Here is a 21125-nt window from a genome sequence, read left to right as displayed (position 1 = left end):
AGCAAAAGATGTAATGCCAACACCATTGTTTTAACAAGGATGTAGGTGGGTCAGGAACTCTTTTTTTCCTAAACTCTTTCCTCTTTTAGTTATTTTTTGTCAAAACAGGACTGAACTTCTTCATTTTGCAACCCTTTCGCAACTTCTTCCATACAGTATGCCGTATTTCTTCCCTTTTAACCCTAGTCCAAATACAAATATTGAAACGAGAAGCATATAAAATTTGTGAATTCAGCGTCACATTGCTAACACGCTTGCACAGCAGATTTTTTTTAAAGCATTCGTCACACTGGAGCCATTAAAATGTTCTTTGCCCCCCCTCTGGTATTCGGTTTTGCTTTGCTGCCTTGAGTTAAATCTCCATTTGTCGCCTCTTATTGGTCTCAAATTAAAATCTACATGTGGTTTGACCGAAGTGCAGATAGCCTGCTGCCTGCTATTGAATATGATGGAGTGGAATGTCACTGTTTTCTTCAAAGAGCTCTTATCTTAAATGCGGCCACCATCTCTCGCTGTGTCTCATGATCATGTGAGTCACTCTCGACTTTCAGTGTCAGTCATGTCCCTGCATTAACCTTTAAGGAAAGTTCACCTTCATAAAGTTCGACCTTGCTGAGAACTTGCTTGCTTGTTGTTGGTCTTGGTGGTTGGTGCACGTCTGAGTAACATCCACATGAATGCCAGGTCCAAAAGTTTATAGTGTTTATAATGTTATGCCTGATCATTGTATATTTCTATTTCAGTTTTTGTTTTCTCTTAATACGCTATTCCACAAGAATATTAGTATCTGTCAGCACCTTGTTCACTAATATACGTGCATGTTTTCTTTTCTCAAAAAAGGCCTATGAGTGTTATTTTTTTTTCATAGGCATTGGCACAAAAGGCCCGGGATGGGAAACTTCTACCTGAGGAGTACCAGGGAGGCTCATTCAGGTAAACTTAGTGCTGAACATGGATCATAGAAAGTTCGTCAGATTTGATGCTGTTTTCCCTTTTTTTTCTTCTTTAGTTTTTCTTAAGTCTTTTTCTCAATTCTCTGATCTAATTTTGTGCGAGGAATGGCCCCTTCTCGTCCGATTCTAATTTTGTCTCAATTTCCTTTGCAAGTCCGTAACAAGAACGGCACCACAAATTTCCTCTTGTTATGACTCAACTCCAGTCTCGCAGATAGTCAATGTATTATACATTTTCTACATTTCGTGTGAACTCGATGTGGTTTCGGGCGACAAGCGCCATCCGTTCCTGCGCCATCAATAGCAGAAAAGCGGAAAGGGGGCTCTTTTAACTCATTAGAATTAATGGTGTCATTTAGACATAAATGAGGTTTCTGTGTCAGACAGGAGCGATGAATTCCTATGGAGATGCAGCCCTCTTTGTCCTCCTGAGTATATATGTGTATACCCTTCCTCTGTTCGTCCCCCTGAGCTGCTAGTCTCATTAAGGCAAAGAGCTCACTGCCCTCGGGTCAATCTTACTTACCATACACAACATTTAGGGAGTGTTTATGCGGCTGGTGCTGCTGTGTTAATCTTTACTACCAATAAAATGTTGACAGGAAAAGATATTTAAATTCCTAATTCACCGTTTTTGTTTATATTCAATCACTCTAAATGATAGTGCCGCTATTATGTAGGCTTAGTTCATTTCTATGACTAACATTACAATATGTGTATTGCTTCTTTCCCCTCCCCTCACCTTCCCTACCTCCCTGCCGCATTTCCCCCGGCGGCAGTATATCCAACCTAGGGATGTTTGGAATCAGCGGCTTCAGTGCCGTGATCAACCCTCCTCAGGCTTGTATCCTCGCCGTTGGGACCTCCAGGGCCGAGCTGCGCCTGTGCGAGGATGACCAGACCCTCCGCACTCAGCAGCTGATGACAGTTACATTGTCCAGCGACGGACGCCTGGTGGATGATGAATTGGCCTCGCGGTTTCTCGATAAGTTCCGTGCCAACCTAGAACGACCCCAGCGCATGGCGCTGGCCTGAAAAACCAACCCGTAGCTTTCTAAAAGGGATTGAAACAGTAAGAACGCCCTACATGACGAACCCTAGCTCATGTTTTTTTGGAAGCCAACAGCTCTTAATTTTTTTAAAAAAATGACCATTCATGGTTAGATTAAGGCTTACGAAGTAGTGATGTACATATTGTAAACTGTAATTTGTGGCTTGCCACTGACTCGCTTTGTGATGGAGGAGGGTCTGTTAGAGTGGAAGATTCTAGCGGTGGTGCCAATATCACCAAGACAGATGCTGTATAACACAGCTAACTGTGTCCCGTACACTGTAAAATGGTATGTCAAGTGGTTGGTCTACCACACAGGGTGGTGTACATATATATAAAGTGCTTATTCCAGTCCAACAACTTTTCTTCATTTTCACTATTAGAACACATGCAAATGTTGCTGTAAAATCTCCTGATGTCCATTTGTCAACTTATTTATTACTGCACATTAGAGGCAGTGTAATTTCCACTAAGGTTAAACCCAAGTTGAGCACTTCTTCTTCTTGCAAATGTCATGAAGTCATTAATAATGAACTGTTCCTGTTAATATGTTTTAATTTATTTAAAACTGCATTAATAAAAACAAGCCCTCCGAGTCCTCGTGTGTACAAAGCGAATATCGATTCCGGTTTCTTTAGATGCCAATAAAACACATTGTTCAACCTCCACATTGTTGTGCGTCTCATTAAAACATTTTTTTGTTTTGTTTTTTGACAAAAAAACCCCAAGACCCCAAAGGTGCGTTGTGTGTGACGGTATGTTTGTTGCTATTTGATTAGAAGATTTCGTAATAATTGCGTAGAAGCCAATTAGGATACATCTTCCGGCAGATGTTTGTCTTTGCTGTATGCTGTGGCGGAACAGATGTTTACATATGTATCAGCACCAGGCGGGCAGAGCTTGTCCTAGATTTGCGAAGGCACAGGCTTCTCATTTCTCGACAGAAATGACAGAAGATGTCACGAAAGTGAGACAAGGTTGTGACTTATATATATATATTCTTTTTTACACATTTTACACACTTCATATTAATCCAACAGCAGCTTCTGAAAGTAGTGGAGTACAGGAACAAACTCTAAAGAGACATGATGGGTTTTCTTCTCTGTGCATCATTAACTGATTTACAACACATCACTTCTGTATTCGAATTCAGAACATAAATTACCTGAGGTGAGTTGTAGATAATGCAGGTAGCAGTGGGACTGAAGTACGGCACCTGCATTAATTTTTCATGCGATTCAGCCTCGTTGAGAGTGTTGAGAAAATACTGCCTGATGTTAATCCAATAACTGTCTCTGCTCTCCTGCCTTTTCTGCAACCCCTCATGCACTTAACAGACACTTTTCAACGACGGCCGACCGAGGACATTTTGTTCTATGGTTGCCGTGGTTTCGGATTCAGGAGAGAGACCTAGACCCAGACGTGGGTACGTGGGCACCGGGGCTCGCACAGGCAATTGGCACAGCCCAGCTGTTTTCTCCAGCATGCCCACTGTTCAGCTCTCCGCTCGCCTTCCACAGTGCCAGTTACCAAGGCAATCCAAAGTACACTCAAATAAAAAGTGAGGAAAGGAACAAAGCTGTACCCTTTTTAGCTCATAATCCAACATAACAACTGCAATTTGGTCTTTCCTCTTGAGTCCCTCTTGCATTCTTGTAATCATTCATACTATTATTGAATATAACATTAATAGATCATATTATGCTTTTTTTTTTTTTTTTGCACAGTGGAGGTCGTGTTTTCTAAACTTAAACTAATCCCTTCCTTGACCTCTATTTGCCTCGTCCTCCTCGTTTGAATGTAAATGTGTCATTACTCCGAAGAGCCATGCCTCATGATCCAGCTGCTGTACTCTATTTATCCTTGCGCGTACTGTAGCTTCACCATCTGCTGGGAAGAGATGGATTGACCTCAACCTTGGAGTCAAATGCAAGAAATCAACACGACTGCTGGACGTGCTGGAACCGATGACATCAAAGTATTAAAATAAATGAAAAATAGGCCAAAACAGTCCAGCGTGAGTGGACATTGTTTGTTCTCAAGTGGCTTCTTTAGAGAAAGCAGCCGGCAGGAAAAGAGTGACTCAGAGCTAGTGATAACCACGTGTAAATGTTCTAATAAATAGTGCCGGCCACGCTATACATTCCAGCCTAATCGGGTGTCTGTGATGGGACAAAGCCTCCCTCTGTAGTTGGCAAGTAATATCCTCAAGGCATCATAATCATTGATGATGCCGTAGACCATGCTCTCTGTTGTTACAATGCTGTGTATGTGAAGATGTTGAAGTCATATTCCTTTTTTTAGATGCCTGCCGTAATGTCACATTTTGCTATCAGCTTGAAGGAGCTGCTGGAGCTCTAATGGAAAGCCAGCTGAACAATACCCCCTCCAAATATCAGTTCCGCAAATGCAGCAAAAACATATTCTGACATTTCCCAGTCTGACATTTACTCCTCTGTTGGCCACCCGCCAATGTCCACCCGGCGATCTTGTTGCATGCAACAGCTGGATGAGAGAGGTGTCCGACGGAGAGGGAATCAGATCTGTTCCCGCCAAGGTTTTGACCGACTGTGGCGCGGGCTCTTGGAAGATAATGCGGCGACTCGGGCGGACGTGTAGGCCGGGGCTCGTGGACACGCAGCGTGGTGGGTGGGGGTGGAGGGGCTGAGAGTCGGAGGCAGTTGCTATGGAGACCGCGGACAGACAAGTGTGAACCTCTGCTGTGCTGATGCTTAGTCGTCCGTAGGATGCACAGACGGGTGAATGTGCTGGTCCAAAATAGCAGGAGTGGCGCAAATGACTGAATCCGATGCCCGAGGGAGGTTTTTGGGTCCACGTCTGATGAAGGATTGGGAACAGTTCTGTTGCCAAATATTAACAGGAGCGGCATCTGTGCTGCACTCCACCAGTCTGTGCCCCACCCTCAGCCCAATCCACCATCCGGGTGTCTCTTAGCTTATATCAAAGCTTTGAGCAACAATAAAAGGAACCTGATGGCTAAAATAATGGGGGACTGTTTCTGCCTCTCTCACCGTACAGTATTTTCTACCGTAGGAACAGGATTTTCAAATGATCACCACGCTTGGAGAGAGGCCCGCTCCCTTGCACGCTATCTCACGCTCAGGTTTGTTGACAGGATTTCCTCCGGGCTTCCCGTTTTCCCTTACTGTCAATACTTCTCTAATCAATCACCTCTTCATTGGAATCATTCCTTCCTGCTCGCAATGCACCCTGTAAAATTACAGCTTCCACTTCCTTCTTCTGTTTGAGAGGCCTTGCTGTGAAAAACGGCCTTTGCTGCACAATCCAGGGCGTTCCATTTGACTCCTGCAAAGGAAACGCATGTAAAAAAAATAAAAATAAAAGTGGCGCCTGCAAACATTTCACCTGTGGGGTTAGTGAGGCCCGTCGCCGCGCAAAGCGAGAGCACGGATGGCATTCCTTTTGACTACACGGCGTGCTGTGACGCTCGCTATCCAAACCTGCTCTCCCGTTGCCGTCCCAGCGCCCAAACACAAGCGAGCCCCTTACGTTGTCGTTGTTTTTGCAAAGCCCGGCCTTTTGAAGCGGCCCAGCCGCGCTACCATGACGCCGGGATGGCTCGCTCGGCCCCGAGACACTGCGGGGTGACGCGCAGCTCGACCAAATATACACAACCTCTCTGCCACCTCCTCAGACACAGGCAGCCCAGGTGGAACCGTTCACACACACAGACCTCCGGTTATAGCTCGAGTTTAGTCGGCGGGAAGTAGTAGCAGGAAGTGTATTAGTCATAGGAAATTGAACATCTGTCGATTGAATCCCAAGAGACTTTTTGTTCTCACTCAAGTGCATGAGGTTATCGCCAGCTAATAACTTACACAAGTGTTCTCTACTGCCGACTCCTGCCAATGAGGGGAGCATTCACAAGGAAATAACTAACATATTTAACACAGCAGGAGTGAAAACAATGGTCAATAATAGTGAGGACTGGCGGGGGAACATTCTGCTTGAATGTGAATTTGGATAATGATAACATCAAGCACCGTGTAAAGCACTTTGGGTTGCAATACGTTTGTATGAAAGGTGCTATGTAAACAAAGTTGATTTGATTTGATTTGATCAAAGATACAGAAAGAACATTAAAGCGGTGCCAGGGAAGAAGAAGCCTCCAGACCACCTGGGTGAGGCAGGTCTCATTTAAGCCAACCGGGAAACCTGCAGACGACGTCAACACACACACACACACACACACAAGCCCAGACAGAGCTCCCGAGGCCGTCACACGCTGCATCATTTGGTTGCCTTTACACCACGTCATGTTTAGCCTCGCCGATCTGTACGTATAAGGACATCTTGCGGCCTCTTTTACTCGCATTCCAGTGACTGCGCCAGTTTGAGGGGAAAAAAGCACGTTGCCTGAGTGGAATGCTGCGGAGCTGCCACGACCACGAGGATCCCCGGCCACAGGGACCTCTGATGTATGCGTTCTCACTGACTCACCATCATGGAAACGGTTGTTCATTTTTTTGTGTGTGTGTGTTTTTTTTATCCTGGCTGCGCATTGGCTGACTCAGCAGTCTGTAGAGTCTACGAGAATACAGCTGTTCACCTCAGTCTTTTTTTTTTCTTTTTTTTTTTTATCATGCTGCTCTAACGTCATGCGGCTCAGATAGTCCAACAACAACCTTGGAGCCGTGGTCGACTGTTGATATGATCGACATTCGGGCTCATACAGCTTCAAATATCCATTCATCTTGGGGTTTTTTGTTTTTTTTTCTTAAATACCCCCTTTTCTAAATGATTTGACAACTGAATGAGAAATGCGAGCCACTCTAAGGTCGCTTTAAGTTTAACTAGGGTGAACATGTTAGTCATATACGCCGACAGTGATGGAGAGTTTTGTGCATTCCTCGGTGCTGGTGTTGACCGAGTCTGTCCCCTTTTTTTTTATTTCGGCCGAGCCTACGTGAGACTGAACGTCTGCGCAGCTGTTTAGAGTAGGATTCATCAGTCACGGCAAACGTTACACATTGACCAAGCGGCTCATTAAAGGATCATCGCTGTACTTCGTCTCTGTGTTTTTCCAATGGAGGGAGGACCTTTGACAGACATTGTTGTGACTATCGAGCGGCAAACTCTAGATAAACATTTGTCCTCAGAAGCTGCCCCGTTTATTCCTTCCACCTCACACGCCGGCTTTTCACTTTTCCACCGTCCGGTCTGCCTGGATTTGACGTTGCGCTTGCAGTCGTAGACGGGGAAGTTCAGACTTTTTCGAGTCATTTCGAAACATGCCTCAGTGACGGCACTCTCAGCAGAAGGGGCAGGGCATCATCCCTGTAGCAGATTTCGAACACTTCAGCGTGGTTTACATAAAAGGAAAAATGTTTTTTTCGGTTTTGGTACTATGGCAACGGCCAAAACAGGAAGGAACTTGCACCCTGTAGGAAGTGTGTATGAATGTGAAAAGTGTGAAGAAAACTTGTTCTAGTTATGTATGGAGTCTTTAGTAATTTAGTGCAAATATTACCACAGACACACAAACACACAATGGTACCAATGGTACTGGGTGGCACCAGAATAGAAGATTCCGCTTGAGCCTTTTAGCATGTTAGCATTTCACTGAACATGATGCCTCACATACGCACAGTGACACCTAATTAAAAAGCACTTCCTGCGAGGTAAAAATCTGTCTATCTGCAAGTTCGTGTGGCTTTTAATGTGGACGTTGTGGACAGGTTACTCAGGAATTTGGCCTTTAAAGGGGAGATCAAAATACCATCCAAATACCTCAAGCCTAATCTGCAATCAGTTTGACATATAGTTGGTGGCGTTGAATGAAACACACTGATGGAAAATGATCATGCCTGCCCCACCCACCCCCTCTAACCCCTTCAAAACTGACTCAAAACTGATTCAAGGTGCAAAATTCAGTGTCAGAACTCATATGAATGGGGAAACACTGCGCGGTGGCCCTAGGCTCTGACGTAATAGCTGTGGTCATCCGAGAAGGTCATTTTTCCTGTCGTTTCCATGACTATATAGTTACCGAGCAACTGGACTTTCGTTATGGCCGGTTGGTAGGGAAGTCGCATCGGTACAGATGGAGAGTCATGCTTTCTTGCCACAGCTGCTTACGTGTGACGTTATGCAACAACATGGAGACGGCACAAGATCCTGCGCGATGTTGCCGAGGAGATTACGCATAGAGGTTCTCTCAATGGAGGCGTTGATTGAGATACAGATTTTTCTGTCTTTACGATGGGCGTGTAGAGCAAATCGAGGCTCACCTACCCTTTTCAACAACGGTAAAGGCATGTATGCTGATTTATTTAAATGTTGTAAGTGATCCAACAAGTGTAATGTTCCAAGGAGGACGACTATGAATACATAAAAAAGTGCAAGATGCCACTCTGACACCGAGATAATGGGAGCAGGAGGGTGCAGATGCAAAAAAAAAAAAAAAAAAAAAAACGAAACTAAATCAAATAAATGTAAATCAGATGGATTTACTGAAATAAATGCCAGATGTGAAAAAGAGGAACCCAGACAAGAGATCACCTTCTTTTTTCTTTTTAATGACAAACTGCAAGAGGGCAGAGAAAGAGCATTAGAGGAAAAGAGTGTGTGTAGGTGGGGCGGGAGGGGAGGTGGGGCAAGTGTGGGAGAGGCAGAAGGGTGTGTGCTCATATGAACCACTCTTCTCTCTTCCCTCTGCGCGTCTCTCAGGCAGAGAACAGAAAAGTTGGGGCAAAATCTGAGTCAGCTCCGGCGGCTAGCAGACACCCACAGCTCACTCCCACCACACGACCAGGTCTCTTCTTTCTCTCCCGCTCTCTCCCTTCACTCATTTACTCTTTTTCACCCTTCCTCGCGCGCACGCACACACACACACACACACACACACACATTAACCGCCACTCCTGGCAGAAGGAAGACAGGACCACAGGAGAACTGTTACACACCTTTACTGCCAGCTGCTCACCCAGCCATCACCAGACGCTTTGCCCAGGATGTGGACTACTCTTCTCTTTGGGGTCATCTATGGATTACTGGCCTCCTCCAGGTCAGAACTACTTCAAGGTGAGGACAGCGGACGGCTCTTTGTGTTTAGTGGTTTCTTTTCTTTTTTCTTTTTCTTTTTTTTCCCCCACTCTGCCTAAATTTGCTTTGTTACCAGATTTCAGTGTCATTTCTTTCCCTCTTGAGCCCTGTTGAGCATTTGAGTGAGCGCTCGTGTAAAACCAGTGAAAGAAAGAGGATGTGCTCTGCCGCTGCCGCCGCTGCTGCCACTGCTTGTAGAATGGATGAGTGGATGCCGGCAAGAGAGCGCGTGCTACACCAGCGCAGACAGGCTTACGTCTGGCAGCCTGAGACTGCTGACAGACACAAAGGAGGCAGCAGACGCTCGCTCTCTGTCTGACACACTGGCGGCTGAATCTTCCCTATTTTATCCGGGCGTTTTTGCAGACGATACGTTGGAATCAGAAATGAAGACAGTTTCTTTTTTCTTTTTTTCTTTTCTATTCACGCTTAATGCATTATTCTCTGACACAAAGGATGTTCAGGAAATGCCGTACCCCCCCCCACACCACAACCACCACCCCCCCGCTCCCTCAACTCACCCTTAATGTCTCCCTTTTTCCCCCCTTTGTCTCTTTCTCGTATTTGATTTCTGCGCGAGGTTTTTGATTGGAATTGTTGCTCGGAGCCATGTGTATCTCTGGAGGCGAAGTTGAATCAAACAGGTCTGGGGTTTGTCTGGCTCGTTCCCAGAGGTGGCGGTGGTTGAGCTGTTCACAAAAAAAAAAAAAAAGAGACCCCCTCTGGCAGCGTACCAAAGAACAACCTGCACCAAGATATATTAATAATTTGACCGGGATTTAAATGCAAATAAGAGTCTGTCTTAGTCGGCTTGTGTGTGTGCATGTGTGTAGCACATGTGGGAAGAAGAAGAGGAGGGGGGGGGGGGCACCCCCACCCTGATACTTCAGCATGTGTTTGCCTGTATTGAAGTTGTGGTGTGTTTGTTTGGTTGTTTGAGTGGGTCACGGGCAACCAAAGCGCAGCCTGTGGTTACTGCTCACTGAGCTCCAGGTGTAGGCGTGAGATAAATAGACCAATAAATTTCTAATATAAAGTGGCTGAAGACAGAACAAGATTTTGAATGATTTCATTACTGTATTTACTGTAATTCCTTTCATCACAAGGCTATGAAAGTCTTTTAAAGATTTCAAATACGAAGGTCTGTATTGAAAATAAAGCGTTGAGAGATCACTTAGGACTCCCTAGAACTGCTCTGGTATCTGCTGAGTTTCCTCTGCGGAAATGTATTTTGCATATAGAACTAACAAACCTGACCTGCTGTGGACAGTAGGAACCCCACCCCCTTCTCTCTCTTCTCTCTATAAACCTCATGCGCTTGTACCCGGGCCAGCCTGCCCATATTGGACGCCTTCGCAAATGTGGTCTCATTTGCCTCCTTCGGCGTGTCCTGTTTCAAGGTGAGGGGTGGTCAGAGGCCTCGTGGACCGGGCCCTGACAAAGAGGGCTTGTGCCTGCATGGGCTCTGAATGCCTCCAGACACGTGTTTGCCTCCGCTTACACCAGCGTGCCCTCCCCGCTGCAGCCACCCTGAAGCCGAATGGCAGGCTACCAAAACCAATTCCTCTGCTCTCCTTATTTTCCGTCCTTCGGTGCGTGGCTTGTGCACTGATAGAACTACTCTCAAACGCAGATCCGGCCAGTCTCTCCTATGTATTTTTTTTTGTTTCTTCTTTTCTGTTGTGCGTTTCATGCATCCCATGCACATTCTCCTCCTTCCTTTTCCGTCTTACACTTAACGCAGCGCTGGGAAACCGCTCGTGTCTATTTATCATGCACACACAGTCTCCTGCATGAGGCACTGATTCCCAAACTCACTATCATCAGGCGTTGGGGTGAACTAACGCCACAAGGTAGACCCAAATGTAGCTATTATATAAAAACAGTAATAATGTTAGTGGTAAAAAAGTAAAATGCCAGGGCCCAGTCCACGAGGAGCATGAAAATATGTGCACCGATTGGTTTTAAAAACACATTTTTCTTCTGTAAAATGTGTCAGTTGACCATCACACCACACCAGGAAAAGGGGTTGAGCTGGAGCAAAAGGAAATTTGGAGGTCAGGTGTGTTATCGCGGATCATAAGGTCGATTTAATTGAAAGTGTTGGTGAAACGCTGAGGTTGAAGGGGGGAATGGGAAAAAGCCTCACCGCATTCGAAAGGCGACGCGTGTAGGTGTACGAAGACGGAAGGTGAGAAAAAGAAAGGACACTTTAGAGGGAAAATCAGATAGTGGGAGTCCTACGTGTGACCTTCAGGTATCCGATGTGTGTATGTGTGAAAGAGTAAACATATTTTTACCAGATCTCCTATTTCACCCGTCCCACCGGCCCGATGGACCTTTGTTGTGACCAGCGGAGCATCTGCTGACAGGACAGCTTCACTGAAGTGTGGTTTCGCAAGACACTGGAGCATTGTGGGAGTGGGTGGTGACACGGTCTCCCTTCAAACCAGCTGATGGACTATGGCTAAAAGGGTGTTACAGCAGTGGTGTTCCTATTACAATTTCAACCTTTGACTTGGCCAAGTGCTATTTCTAAATATACATTATTATTATCATTTTGCATTCAATATTAAGCTATCCCTTATCCCTTTTCTAAAATACGTTGGAGTCATGTTAATGTGTGTTTAAATATATTTAAATATGTGGGGGTAATTAAAAAAAATATATATATATAAAAAATGTCTAATCAACCAAAGATTTTGGTAGGACCCCTTGTTGAAGACCAATGGTTTACAGAAAACTGAAGTGAGTAGTGTGTCTGAAGACAAAGTGTATAAGATAGGAAGCTGAAGAACAAGCTGCACGCACGCGAGTTGTTAATCTCAACATCGAGATAAAACATTCCGGTTCCCTCGCGATGATGCTAAGAGCTGTGATGTGGCTCCACAAAAGACACGAAGAAATTGCATCACCCAACGTCTCTGTCACTACGCCTCTGTGATCTGTCAGTCTGTTTGCACACCTGTGTGCAGTTGGGGGGTAAACTGCACCTTATTGCCGGCATAGAGACGACGTGCACACACACACACACAGAGAGCGATGAGGGAAAACAAGATGGAGTGAGAGAGGGAAGTGAAGTTCCAGTAGGGAATCAAGCTTGTCTATTACTCCTGAAGCAGCTGGAGAGTTTGGCAAGACGTCGCGTTAAAGCTCCCTTTCTCTCACACTCTGTGCACCCAGACTTTGCAGTCTCCTTGGTTTCAACTCCATTAGGTGACAATAGAGTCTTTGGGATAGTCAGTGCTTTGGAATAACAGGCTCCTGGGCTGGATAAAGGCACCCATGACTGGTCCCTCTGCATACTAATGACTGCTCCTCAGATTCATGTCAGCCTCCCTTTCAGAGCCCTGACGGTAAGCTGTGCTCCCTCTGATCCCTACGGGCAGGTTTGCGAGGCCAAGACTTGTTGTCTGTTTTTTGTTTTTTTTTGTTTTTTTTGTCAGCCCCACGTCGTGAGGGAATGGGTCCCGTGTGTGAGCATGTGCTGCAGGTGTGTGCGCATTGTGTGCAAGAGAGAAGAAGAAGAAGAAGAAGAAGAAGAAGAAGAAGAAGAAGAAGAAGAAAGCGAAGCAAAGAGGAAAGCAAAGAAATTAAACTGCTTTTCAAGATAGAAGTGTTGGCACTGGCTCTCGTTGCCCAACTGTCACCAAGAGAACAGAGTTCAACTTCCTGCTGCACCTAGTGCTCTGTTTACTCATGACAGGCGGTGGAGAGTTTTTTTTTTCTTTTCTGTCTTATTAAGAGTTTTCAAGAGTTAAGTTAAACAAAACGGAGATAAATGTGACCACACAAATACAAATAACTCAGCAAGTGCAAGAGTCAAATTAAGGATGTAGCCTGAGTCCAGTTGGATTGATTGCCACAAGCTGAACTTCCTCCTGTACTGAGATTAACTGAGATCAACAATCCGTTGAAGACAGAGCTTTGTGTGTTTCTGGTTGTGCGTATATTATCGGAGGAAGCTCAGCCGTCACAAACTGAGACGTGTGTTATGTTTGCTCTTTTCCTGTCTGATGTAGCCGTGTCATTAAGAGCCGCCACATCCGTCACCATGGTAACACACCTAAACAGCCAAACAGAGAAGCGGATACGTTTATTTCCTCTCTCCCTCCCGCTGCATGTACACATTTCAGTAACTGTGACAAATTTATGATCTTGTGTATGTGTTCAGTTAGACACTGACAGTGACATACATTTTGTGATGCCTCCCTCCATCACCATCTCGTAACTAGAAATTGCATAGACGTTGCCACGCGGCCTTTTGTGGGCTCGCATGGAAATTCACCTTTAGGGCTTTTACATTGAGGGCTAACCGAACAAAAATCCCCGCTGAGGCGAAGTCAGGAGTAAATATTTAGCAAGAGGACGGTGAGACTCTGCACAGCTGTTGTCTGTCTTTCATTCTCAATGCTAAAGCTGCTTATGACCCTAAATTGAGATTGATTTCTTGCCAATACTGGGAGTCTATTTTTGTGGAGTCCCCGTCTGTGTGTGTGTGTGTGTGTGTGTGTGTGTGTGTGTGTATGGCACATGTGGCTTTTTGAAAGGAGTGGTCGCCATGTGTACGCAAGCGGTTGCAAGGCCATCTGGTCTTTTGCTTACAGTCGTGTTTTCATTTCCATGTCAAAAGGGCATGCTTCTAATAAGACACAAGTATGAAGTGCACTGTGCTCGAGTCAGCTGATTTTATCGTGGAGCTTTTTATCTTTTATCTGAGCTGGTACTTGTAAGAGTGAGCCTGTGAATTTACGGTTTCTCTTCTGTTACTACTAACACTAATTCCACTTAAGTCCCGCACCACATTAAAAACAAGCCCAAAAAAGAATGAGACCACGACTAGTTCAAGGTAGACGGGGGTTGTGCTATCCTTGGATCATGTCACTGATCTATGAAAATCATTTGAAAACAGTGGTGAGGTCATTATACGAGGATTATACATAGTGCAGGCAACGTATGAACCTCTGAAATAGCGACATAAAGCTCTCATTGTGTTATAATTAATGATGATGCTTTTATGTATTTTGAGTCATATGTTGGCAGGATCAATTGGGGTTTATTGTTGACACCAGTTGGTTTAAAAAAAATCATTAATTGTGTTTTTTAATTATTAATTTGTGTAATTATTAAATATATATTTTTTAATGTGCTGTAGATAAATCATTTTCATTACAGACCACAAACTGTTGAACCAACAAAAGGAGGATGCTCCCGGTGACACAGCGATCACGTGACTAATCCCAGTGTGGATTGTGTTTGCGTGGAACAAACCCTGAACAGGTTATTTGTGTATGGTTCTTGTTAATTAAACCAAATGGGGAGTCACGTACTACATTTGTGTACATTTGCTATTTTTAGCCTTGCTAGCTGATTGGCAGCTTTGGTCGGTCAGTCCAATGAAGAGTCACCGACGACTAGATAGACTTTAGCCCTGCCGTGCGGTTTTTAATTTTACGTCGTTAAATTGCTACGAAATTTGTTGCCTGTGTGCACGGTGCCACCTGCTATTCAACGTAATTATTACTGTGTGCAATCTAAGTCTTGGATTGCCACAAAAATGGACGCAGTCATCCGCGGTTCCCAGAAAATATTTCTTTAGTATTTCACCAATACTGGAAGAATCATCATGAAATTGAATTCAGGCGTGCATGTTCCACTCAGGCTAATCATTTTTGGTGAGGTTCAAATTTTAATTTGTTTGAGGAAACCAGTGATACTTCCATCAGTCAATGTTTGCACACCAAACTAAGAGTGTGCATGTGATAAACCATTGACTGTAGACTATATAAATATGGACAATGTGTCACCACTTTGTTGCATTGGCCGGTGGCCCAGTCTAAGCTATGCGGTCCACATCGATGACCCGACCGCAATTCGCCAGACCCAGTTTTTGTTTCATTAATACAGTGCATTATACACTGTACTTATTTTAATTTTTAGTTTTTTGTTTTGTTTTGTTACTCTTATTGTCCACAGCGTTTGGCATGGCAACATGTGGTTGCGATTATGTCACATCCTGTTTCTATAGCGTCAAATAACTAACTACCTGAAATGACAGAAACCATCCTTGAGTGCATTTTAGTGTTTCAGATCGGCCCAAGTCCCATCTACTAACATGGAGGAGGTGGACCTTATGACCTATACTGCAGCCAGTCACCAGGGGGAGCTCTACTTGCTTTAGCTTCACTTTCAAAGAGCTGTCTCTGTCCATGTTAGGATACTGACACCGGTTTGTTTATTTCTTTGTTTCTTTCATCGTCTCTTGACTACAGCTGGAATAGCCAATCAAGTTGCAGAAGAAGACACTGAAATAAGAACAATATATAGCAGCACAATATGTCAGATGCAGACGTTTTAGCTCTCATTTCCCGTTGTCAGTGCAAGGCTTGGCAGCGTTTAGAGTGGGCTGAACGTCCATCTTAGTTTGATGTACATTTTTTCCACACTTTAGTCGGAACAAGAAGGCTTGAAACTTTCAAACGCCCGAGGGCCATGAAGTGTAGATGAGTATGCTGCATGTCCCATGATGCTTATGAGCTCCTCTCTCTGAAAAGCCATCTGGACGAACCAGCCGTCTCATGACTGTCTTTTGAATAATACTGACACGAGACACACCACATTTGTGTAAATCAGTGGTTTTCAAACTGGGAGGCATGAAGCCTCGGCATGGGGGGAAGGGGGCTTCGTGGATGACCAGAGGAAAAATATGCAGTGAAACAAATTTGAATGAATGTGATTTATGTCGGGGGAAAGAGCTGGTTGATGCTATCGGGATGACCTTTATTCCACTAAAACTGATTTTTTTTTTTTTTTTTTTTTTTTTAGAAATACAGATTTCACTTATTTTTGTAATTTTTTAGTAGGATTACTTTTTTTTTTCTTTTTTTTTTTTACTCATGGTTTTGAATGTGTTCCGCTTCCTCAGATAAGAAAAGGAGGTAAGATAAGGATTCTGATAGTAAAGAACTATTATTAAGTAAATCCTCAGCTGGTGAGCAGTTTACTGTATTTCATATTACAGTATTGATCCCTGTGTGTACGCCTTGAGCTTTTAAGTCAAAAGCAATGCATCTAAATCTATTCTTTCACATGTTAAAAAATGTTGTTCAGATACTAAAATTGTTCTTAACCGAAACAATTTCACCCAAAAACACTTCACCTCTGTAATCATCATCATAAAACATGGACTTTGTTTCCTTTCCTGTGGCTACATATTAGAAAGTATTAATTCCAAAAAAAACAACAACATAATCAATGACCAACTGCTCCCCATTGACTCTGTATCTTAATGGTGATGAATCTTGTTGAGTGATGTGTTTTATGATTCCTTACAGTGAATTCCCGCAGCTGCAGCTTTGGCGGGGTATTCCTGGTTGAGGGAGAAGGCCGTCACACCCTGAACTTCAGCATGGCGCAGAAGGTGTGCGACCAGCTGAACAGCACGTTGGCCAGTGAGGAACAAATCAGAAAGGCCCATGAAAAAGGCATGCAAACCTGCAGGTGAGACCTTCGTTGGATAATTATTTGTCATAACCGTTTCTTGCCAAAAAATCTTTGGGATCCTTTGATTCTTTTAAAATATCACTGAAAATGGTTTTACCCTTACTGGTAACTCACACTTGAAGATCAGCTTTGCATGAACTTGGTCCTCATCGCCACAGTTCAAATCCATCATTTGACTCTCCACTTGCATGTGCATCATGAATGACTTCAGTTCTTAACTGCGTGATGTGTTTGGATCGGACTGACGTGGATCGTTTGTAATAGAAGTGTTGTTGTCCATTCAGGAATGGCTGGCTCAGCAACAGGACTGTCGGCATCCTCAGACACACAAAACATGAAAAATGTGCAAACAACACGATTGGAGTGACCATCTACATAAAAGTGGATGTACAGGATCCCTTTGATGCCTTTTGCTACGATGAAAAAGGTGACACAGGATAGTCAGTTGCTTGTGCAGACAAATGCTGATACAAACAAGATGTCATTTACTGTACCTTGCTTTGCACGGACCTTTGGTTTTCCTTCTCCATCTGATAACGTCTTCTTCATGCTCTTCAGATGGGATCGACAAGAACTGCGACAAAAAATTTAGAATCCAGGGACTCTCAAATTCAACAGGTCAGTACAGTGTCACCCTAATTTTGAACCCTACTATGCAGCAAACTGATATGAAAGTGTAAATGTGACACATTAAGAGAAGTGTAAGAATACATGTTTGACACACAGCACATGGCCAAATGACGGGTCATTGTGAAACTACAATAATCGACTTCCTCGAGAGGCGGTGTTAAATTTACGTAGGACGCGTGCTTTGCCGATATTTCTGACAAGAAAACCGTTATAGCCTCGAGTGCTGCTCATAACAGATCAATTCACTCACCGCTGTTATGTTTCCACTTTCTTTACGCTCCTGCTAAAACAAATACTAGTACCATAGGAGAATTTGGATCACGCTCTTGAGAAGAATAATGATGCTATGCTATTTAATGGTTAAAAGAGGAAGCACACAGAACAAGGAGTTGGAAAAACTCATTGTTGATCTTATTCTAAATGCCCACATCAGCTGTACATGTATTTATCTGTCCTCTCTAACGCTGACATCACTAAATCATTACCTATTTAATACTGATTTTGCATCCTATGAGAATGGCTGAATAACAAGTAGACTATTGACCTGACTGAGAATGTCATTCATGCAGTCATGTTTAAATATGTGTCATTATATAACTATCGTTTTAGCCCTAATTGTGGAACGATTAAAAGTGAACACAAAATGAAAACAACCAGTTTAAAATCTGAATGAATGACGTGATACGTGGAACAGAAATGCTTTAAGTGAGACTGTAAATGTGTATGACCGCAGATGACCCGACAGAACACGAATCTGTACCTACTGCCACTACTGTCAGCGAGGATGCTCTGGGGAAGGAGGCGTCAGACAGCACTCCGACGAGGCCAATGGGTGACGCTACCATCGCACACACCACCACTGGAGGGAGGGAGGGCCCTTTTGGAGGGTCAGATGGGGAAGATGGATCTGGAATGCAGACGTCTTCTCCTACGGAGGAAAAAGCCTTTATGACAACCCCTGATGGCAAGCTGGCGGGACCGGAACCTGGCAAAGTCGATGCCAGTGCAGAGAGTAAGAAAATCAAAAAGCGACACAAACTGTAGAGAATCAAAGCGCGGTTTAGAGTTGTGCATTTGACTGCAATTTGCACGAACAAGATAAAAATACCACCTGTTAGTTTAATGCATAATATCCTTGAAAAAAAAAAAAAAACTTGAAGAGAATGAACACTCCCTCTGCTCTATAGTAATTTTTAAACCGCACTATATTTAACACTTGCTTTCTGTTATTTATTATCTAATGTAATGAAGTGCTATTGTAACATCCCCACATCAGATGCAACAGGTTTGGGGAGGGCCTGAAGTAACTTTTAAAACACAGGACGCCCCCTTGTGTTGGTTTGAGCTGTGGATTTGTCAGGTCTCTTTACAGACTCACCACATGCACCAAAGTTTGAAAGCACAGACATATAGAGAGAGAGAGTTCAATCAAATCCAAAGCAAAACTTCACACCCAGATAATTCTGACAAACAGCAGTCCTCAACATAGGAGTTTTTGGGAGATTATATGAATTGTGAAGCGTATTTCATTATATGCAGGAGCCTGTAGCCTTAGTGCTAATGTGATTAAAGGCAATTAAATGATTTAAATATGTTTTTTTTTGGGGGGGGGGGGGGGGGGGGGGGGGGGCAAGGAAGCAGTTCTGTGAATGATCTGCAGTGACTTAGGTGTGTATCTTTTCCATGCAGTTCAAACACCTAAACCTACAGAAAATGTACGTGCAAGGGATTCCAATGTGCCTGAGCCTGAGTCAAAGAGCAGCAGCTCATCAGGTGAGCAACCACGTTTCTCCAACTCCGTGACGTCCGTATAGTGACCCGTGTATGCGCGTCCTGTGTGGGTTCACTTTGAAGTCGTGTTTCCTACTCCTGACTCACCTTTTTATTCACTGTTGAATCCTGTCTTGTCGTTTCTCCCTCCAGACTGGGTGATTATCATTCTAACGATAGTGGCAGTTCTCATTGTTCTTGCCCTGTGTGTCGTTGTCGCCAGAAGAAAAAGGTACGAAGCTGCTGAAAACACACCTTAAACCATGTCCTGTTTCTCTGTCCTGCTGCTCAAATAGTCAGAGTTCCAGTCCGTGTGCAAATGTGCTCTGTCTTTTTTTTTTTTTTTTTTTCTGTAGCCTGTGCGGAAGGCAAAAGACCCTGATGATCTCATCCAATACCGGAGGCGAGGGCAACGGGGCGGCGGCGGCGGTGGCGTCCAGCCCCCAGAGCCAGGAGAGGGAGCAGGAAATGGTGACACTCATGAACAAGGAGAAGATCCAGGAGAACGGCAACACGGAGGAGTTCACCGCCATCACGCTAGAGGAGTCGCCAGATAAAGAGCAGATCCCGTAAAGGGGGCAGAGGGGGCAGAGGGTGCGCGGGACGGGAGAAGCTTGGAGAGGGGGAGTTGAGACGGGGTGATTGGGAGAGTAGACGGGTAGGGGATCGGGGGTTCAAACACTGGGGTGGTAAACTGCTTTTATGGTGGCCAGCACTGAATTGACACTGGGTCGTTTAGAGAGATCGTCCAACCAGGACACACAGTATTTTATTGGGCCTTTATTGAACTGCGATCTCTCATCTTTCAAACCAACGCGTGCAGCCTTTTTTTTTTTCCGGTATGCCAAGTCAGCCGGGGCCGAACGCAACAGGACACGGCAACTGTTGTGTCTCTTTGTACACTTTATCGATGATCGGATTGGGCGGGCGTGGGTTTATTTAACGGTTGGTGAGGGGTGATTTGTGATTTGATTGCAAATTTGCAGAATCTATAGATATGGCAGATCCTTAAATATGTTAGCCTCTTCAACCCTGTGTGATTTTCATGTATTTAATTGTTTGTTTGTTTTTTTTTTCCGTTTGTTTCGTTGTTGTGTTATTGTTCTTGCCACGTGTACATTTCTAGACATTGTCTGCGGACTGGAATTTGGATTTTATTTCCATTTTCAAGGAAACTGGGGGATGTCCCAACCTAATTTATGCAACGCTGTTTCTCGTTTCTTTTCCTTGCCTTCTGTATATAATGTGTATCTTTTGAAAATAACTTAGCAATAGCTGCCAGTGGTTTTTAATTATTATGATTTTTTTTTTTTTGGTTTGTTTTAGTAGGAAAATGCTTGGTATCCCTTTTAAATGAAGGAATGTGTCCGTTATTGAGAGTGAAGTAACTAGAGACTGCACCTCAGAGCTAAAAACTATAGGGAATGAATTTCTGCAATAGTCAACTTGATGTACCATTTATCATCGGAAAATTGTGCAATTTATACACCGCTGGAGTAAATTAATCATGATCACCTTTACATTGGGTCGGGACTATAGGTCTCGTAATGACGTTTACTTATTATATACGCAGGATGTACATAGATAAGGTGAAAAAGAAGGAGCAAAAGAGAGGATTTGGATAGTATTTTATAGCACACCTGTCATTTTTTTCAATGTAAATTCATGCTCGATTTCCACAAGTGAGTAACCGAGGCTTGGCTGTAGATGTGAAACTAAGTAGCACATGTGATGATGGCGCGCTGTAAACGCATAGCAATGTTCAGAGTTTCTGTACACCAACATTGTCTGTGTCCGCCAGAGAGAAGTGTGGTGTGGTGGGGGCTTGTACATTCACACATGTAAACAGACTGCAGTTTTCCTACTGACCTTCTCACTGGTTAAATATATCATGCATCGTGTCATATCAATGTTACTCCTTGCGTGACAGCAACTGTTTTGTTTTTTTTTTTGTTTTGTTTTTTGCCTGGCTCTCAGCATAAAGTTGAATTATTATCTGTTGTTTTTTAGTCTGACGAGACGTAGCAACCGCTTTAGATTACGCAGGTTTTACGAGCAATTAATAAAAAAGACAAAACGCATCGCTGAAAAGTTTTGCAAAGTCATGAACGAAATAAACATGTACAGAAGTT

The 21125-nt window shown here is 43.9% G+C and overlaps 2 protein-coding genes across 2 annotated transcripts in view; both read left to right on the top strand.

Annotated features, from left to right (window-relative positions):
• The window catches only part of pdhx (pyruvate dehydrogenase complex component X), a 28374-nt gene extending 25702 nt beyond the window's left edge, over window positions 1–2672 (top strand). The window contains exons 10-11 of the mRNA XM_047596867.1: window positions 869–933; window positions 1733–2672. Of these exons, the coding sequence (XP_047452823.1) occupies window positions 869–933; window positions 1733–1988 (321 nt within the window). The 3' untranslated portion in view covers window positions 1989–2672. The remainder of the gene's footprint in view (window positions 1–868; window positions 934–1732) is intronic.
• A 5983-nt stretch (window positions 2673–8655) lies between these two features.
• Window positions 8656–21125, top strand: cd44b (CD44 molecule (Indian blood group) b). The gene is made up of 8 exons (XM_047596893.1): window positions 8656–9069; window positions 16425–16590; window positions 16878–17020; window positions 17152–17211; window positions 17957–18235; window positions 18913–18996; window positions 19147–19225; window positions 19350–21125. Exons 1-8 carry the CDS (start codon window positions 9000–9002, stop codon window positions 19564–19566), a joined length of 1098 nt encoding a protein of 365 aa, XP_047452849.1. The 5' UTR covers window positions 8656–8999; the 3' UTR covers window positions 19567–21125.

The sequence above is a fragment of the Mugil cephalus genome, chromosome 10, assembly GCF_022458985.1.
Source record: "Mugil cephalus isolate CIBA_MC_2020 chromosome 10, CIBA_Mcephalus_1.1, whole genome shotgun sequence".
Classification (NCBI taxonomy): domain Eukaryota; kingdom Metazoa; phylum Chordata; class Actinopteri; order Mugiliformes; family Mugilidae; genus Mugil; species Mugil cephalus.
This window is presented reverse-complemented; position numbering and strand designations above follow the sequence as displayed.

Bases quoted from the DNA above. Each gene is read 5' to 3' on its own strand.
- cd44b (XM_047596893.1), top strand. From the start codon at position 9,000: ATGTGGACTACTCTTCTCTTTGGGGTCATCTATGGATTACTGGCCTCC. The intron at 17,021-17,151 runs GTGACACAGGAT...CATGCTCTTCAG, and splicing joins CTTTTGCTACGATGAAAAAG to ATGGGATCGACAAGAACTGC. The intron at 18,997-19,146 runs GTGAGCAACCAC...TTCTCCCTCCAG, and splicing joins AAAGAGCAGCAGCTCATCAG to ACTGGGTGATTATCATTCTA.